Source organism: Micromys minutus, assembly GCF_963924665.1.
Source record: "Micromys minutus genome assembly, chromosome: 2".
Taxonomy (NCBI): domain Eukaryota; kingdom Metazoa; phylum Chordata; class Mammalia; order Rodentia; family Muridae; genus Micromys; species Micromys minutus.
In genome coordinates this window covers 94580102-94583340 of record NC_137971.1, presented here as the reverse complement: position 1 = coordinate 94583340, position 3239 = coordinate 94580102, and the positions used below count along the sequence as shown (strand labels likewise).

The 3239-nt window shown below is 47.3% G+C and overlaps 1 protein-coding gene across 3 annotated transcripts; it reads left to right on the top strand.

Annotated features, from left to right (window-relative positions):
• Nucleotides 1-644: 644 nt before the first annotated feature.
• Nucleotides 645-2992, top strand: COA4 (cytochrome c oxidase assembly factor 4 homolog). Of its 3 annotated transcripts, none has more exons than XM_080911669.1 (2): nt 645-749; nt 2269-2992. In XM_080911669.1, the coding sequence occupies exon 2, from the start codon at nt 2279-2281 to the stop codon at nt 2540-2542; it is 264 nt and encodes an 87-aa protein (XP_080767795.1). In that variant the 5' UTR covers nt 645-749; nt 2269-2278; the 3' UTR covers nt 2543-2992. The 3 variants fall into 3 exon arrangements, with proteins under 3 accessions (XP_080767795.1, XP_080767794.1, XP_080767796.1); XM_080911668.1 differs by having other exon boundaries at nt 677-749; nt 2264-2992; XM_080911670.1 differs by having other exon boundaries at nt 692-826; nt 2264-2992.
• Nucleotides 2993-3239: the final 247 nt, after the last annotated feature.

The window sequence follows — 3239 nt, the reverse complement described above, 5'->3', positions numbered from 1 at the left end:
TTCCAGCAAGCTGGTGTTCACTACCGATGAAAGTGGGAGAGAAGGCAGGCAGAGGGGAAGATCAATCCCTTAGGCCCTGAAAGATGGTTCATGAATAAAATTGCCGACCACCAAACAACTCGAGTTTAAGACAGGGATCCACATGGTTAGGATAGAATCAATTCCTGCTGTCCTCTGCTCTCCACACGTGTACCTCAACGCCACACATAAATACCCAAATGTAACTTTAACAATAAATAGAAAGTGCCTCTCTCCCTTTCACGGCAGCAATTAGGAATTATAGATCCTAGTTATGACATGGGTCACACTGTGCATACATATCTCTTTGTTTTATTTGAGAATGAAAAATAACGTCCATGCGAATTTGAAATTCCTTTTGTGCCCTTCATGCGGGCACATGGGGACAAGTTATGGGGGCTCTCACTGATGAAAAGGGATGATGGCTACTCTCCTCCTTTGTACCTGGAGTGACTTAAGCGTGTGCACACAATCTCTCAGAGCTATCAAAGGTGTCTTCTCCGTGATCCCGTCTCCATGGGTCCGCTTCTTCCGCCCTTTCCCGGAAGAGTGGGGCTGAGGGCGGGCTCTACACAGGGAGTCCACCAATAAGAATTGCAGAGAGCTCTGTTCTTCCGTGTGTGCGCTCCCGCTGGGTCCGCTTCCTGCGGAGGGAAGAGGCGCAGAACTTACCGCCTACGAACCCCAGCGTCTGGGGCCGAACGCGCTCGCACGCTCTTTTGCATCTGCGGGTGAGCACTGCGCACTCATCCCTACACCGGATGCACCGTGGGGACCGCGGGAGGGAGTGCTCCTGAGATTGGGGGAGGTGCGTCAGGGGACCTGGATGGCTGTAGTTCCCGGCTTCCCTTCCTTGTCAATGCCTTACTAGAAGGCATGGCCAAGCTCTCAGCCATCTCTAGCCTGCTCTTATCTCTAACTCGTTTCATTCAAGGAATATCAAGGACAACATGTATTGGACATAGACTGCAGTACTAGTTACTGAGTCTACCCAGTGAATCCTAAAGTGGTTTTTATTTTGTGTGTCTGTGACTTGTTGACGGCCCCACCTAATAAGACAGGTCTCCAGTCAATGTCTGTTTCAAAGCCATTTCCCCTTTTATTGTGCCTCCATACCCCTTGTCCTCATGATAATAGTCTTAAGCTCCTAACATGGGCTGCAAAGCTTTGCTGATCAATCATTTACTAGTTTCTGCTTCCTGCTCTCTTGTTTTCTCCAGTTACTGAAGTGTTTTATTGTTTTGTGGTGCTGAGGATCAAATTCAATGTACTTTTCCACATTGGACAAATTAAATTTTTCAGCCCAGTCACCAAACTTGTGATTTCTCTCATGGGTTGACCTCTAGCCAGAATTAGTTTCCCCATGTCTGTCTAACTCATTCATCCTTGAGTTCCATCCTGGAAGTCATTTCCTCTAGAGAGTCTTGACAGATTATTCCTGTTTCCAGCTGTCTGTACAGAGTGCTGTAAACTCCTTGTTTATTTGCCCAGATTGTAAACTCCATGAGGCAGGAATTGTTGCGGCCTGGTCTTGCTTGTATACTCTTAACGTAGTCGCAGCACACAACACAGTAACCACTTGTTAATGAATAAGACAGAAAAGAGGCATTTAGCTCCTTTTGATTCCTTTACATCCCATCGTAATCAACTTTTTGCAAAGGTAAAAGTTATCTCTCTTGAAGCCTTTCCTCAGTTTCCCCTTGCTGCATTCTGAGGGGGAAACAGTCTGAGCAAATACACCTCACGTTTGGATGTGGCTGACTAAGTAGCCTCATTCCCTACAGACTCATTTTTTTGCCTCAACCTCCACGTGCTTTGTGCTACAGCTACCCCGTGCTCCTCAGCTCTCCCCATGTGTCAAACCTGCGTGTACTTGGGTTCTCCTCCAAGTGCTCAGGTTTACTCTTCGGAAGAGAAGAAGAAAGGCTGTTTGGATTTTTTGTTTGCTTGTTTTATTTTGAGGTAGATCAGAAATGGCTTCTCCAAAAAGATGGCATTTCATTTAACTTGCATTCCGCTAGCAGACACTAGCTTAGGCACTTTTATCTCAGGCGATCAAGCTGTTTTGCAGGCCCTTTGTCAGGCCACGTGCTGGGGGCACCTATGCTAAATCAAGCCTCGAATCTGACATTAAAGAACCTCATCTCAGGGAGACAGGCATCTAAGTAAGCAGTTTAGACTTCACTGTTTATGAGCAGGAAGAAAGGTATAATCATATCTGTACTTTAACCTTGTCTGTTGATAGTCTAGGTGCCTCAGGATGTCAACGTCAGTCCCACAAGGCCATAACTGGAGCCGACAGCTGAAGAAGGACGACGAGGAAGAAGACCCACTGGACCAGCTTATCGCCCGCTCCGGCTGTGCCGACTCCCACTTTGCAGTGCAGGAATGCATGGCCCAGCACCAGGACTGGCGCCAGTGCCAGCCACAAGTGCAGGCTTTCCGGGATTGCATGAGCGCACAGCAGGCCAGACGGAGGGAGGAGCTGCAGAGGCGGAAAGAGCAAGCCAGTGCTCAACACTGAGACCTTAAAACATCACCCCACAGTGGGCCTGACAGAATCAGCACCTACAGAGAGCTGGGAAGAAGAAGCCCTAAGTAATGGAAGTGTGTAAAATCTGGGGACAGTCTTTGGGACTAGGATTGACAGCCAGACACCATGAGTTTGCACATGACAGTCACCATGAGCTGTTTTGCTCTATGGTCAGATCACACATATCCTCAACTGTCTTGCATTACCAATATCTATATTTACAACAATATTCCCTCCACTCTACCTCTCAGAGTCTATGTGCCAAGTGCTTTATAAGTACCTTCACAACTAAAGATAAACTGGTTGCCCAATCAGGCCTTCATTTTTCAATCACAAATTTAACAACAGAAGTGTTTCTAAGGCATTGTGTTGGTGATGTGCAACAATTTGAAGAGTGAATGTGACCTTCCTGTTGCTTAGAGACTAGAGGGAAAAGCAGAAAAGCAGCAACACTAGAGGGAGTTGATGTCACTCAGCCTCTAGCAGTGACATCAGCGCCTTTATCTTTCCTCACTTCCTCAGTGTAATGGGGTGGGAGCAGATAGTAGGGAAACACTCTCTTTTTCTGTGTAGCCCAGACTGACCGTAGACTTACTGTATAGCCAAGGATGACCTTAAACTCGTGATCCTTCTGCCTCCACCCCCAAGTACTGAGATTACAGGCATGTGCCACCACACCTGTCAGGGA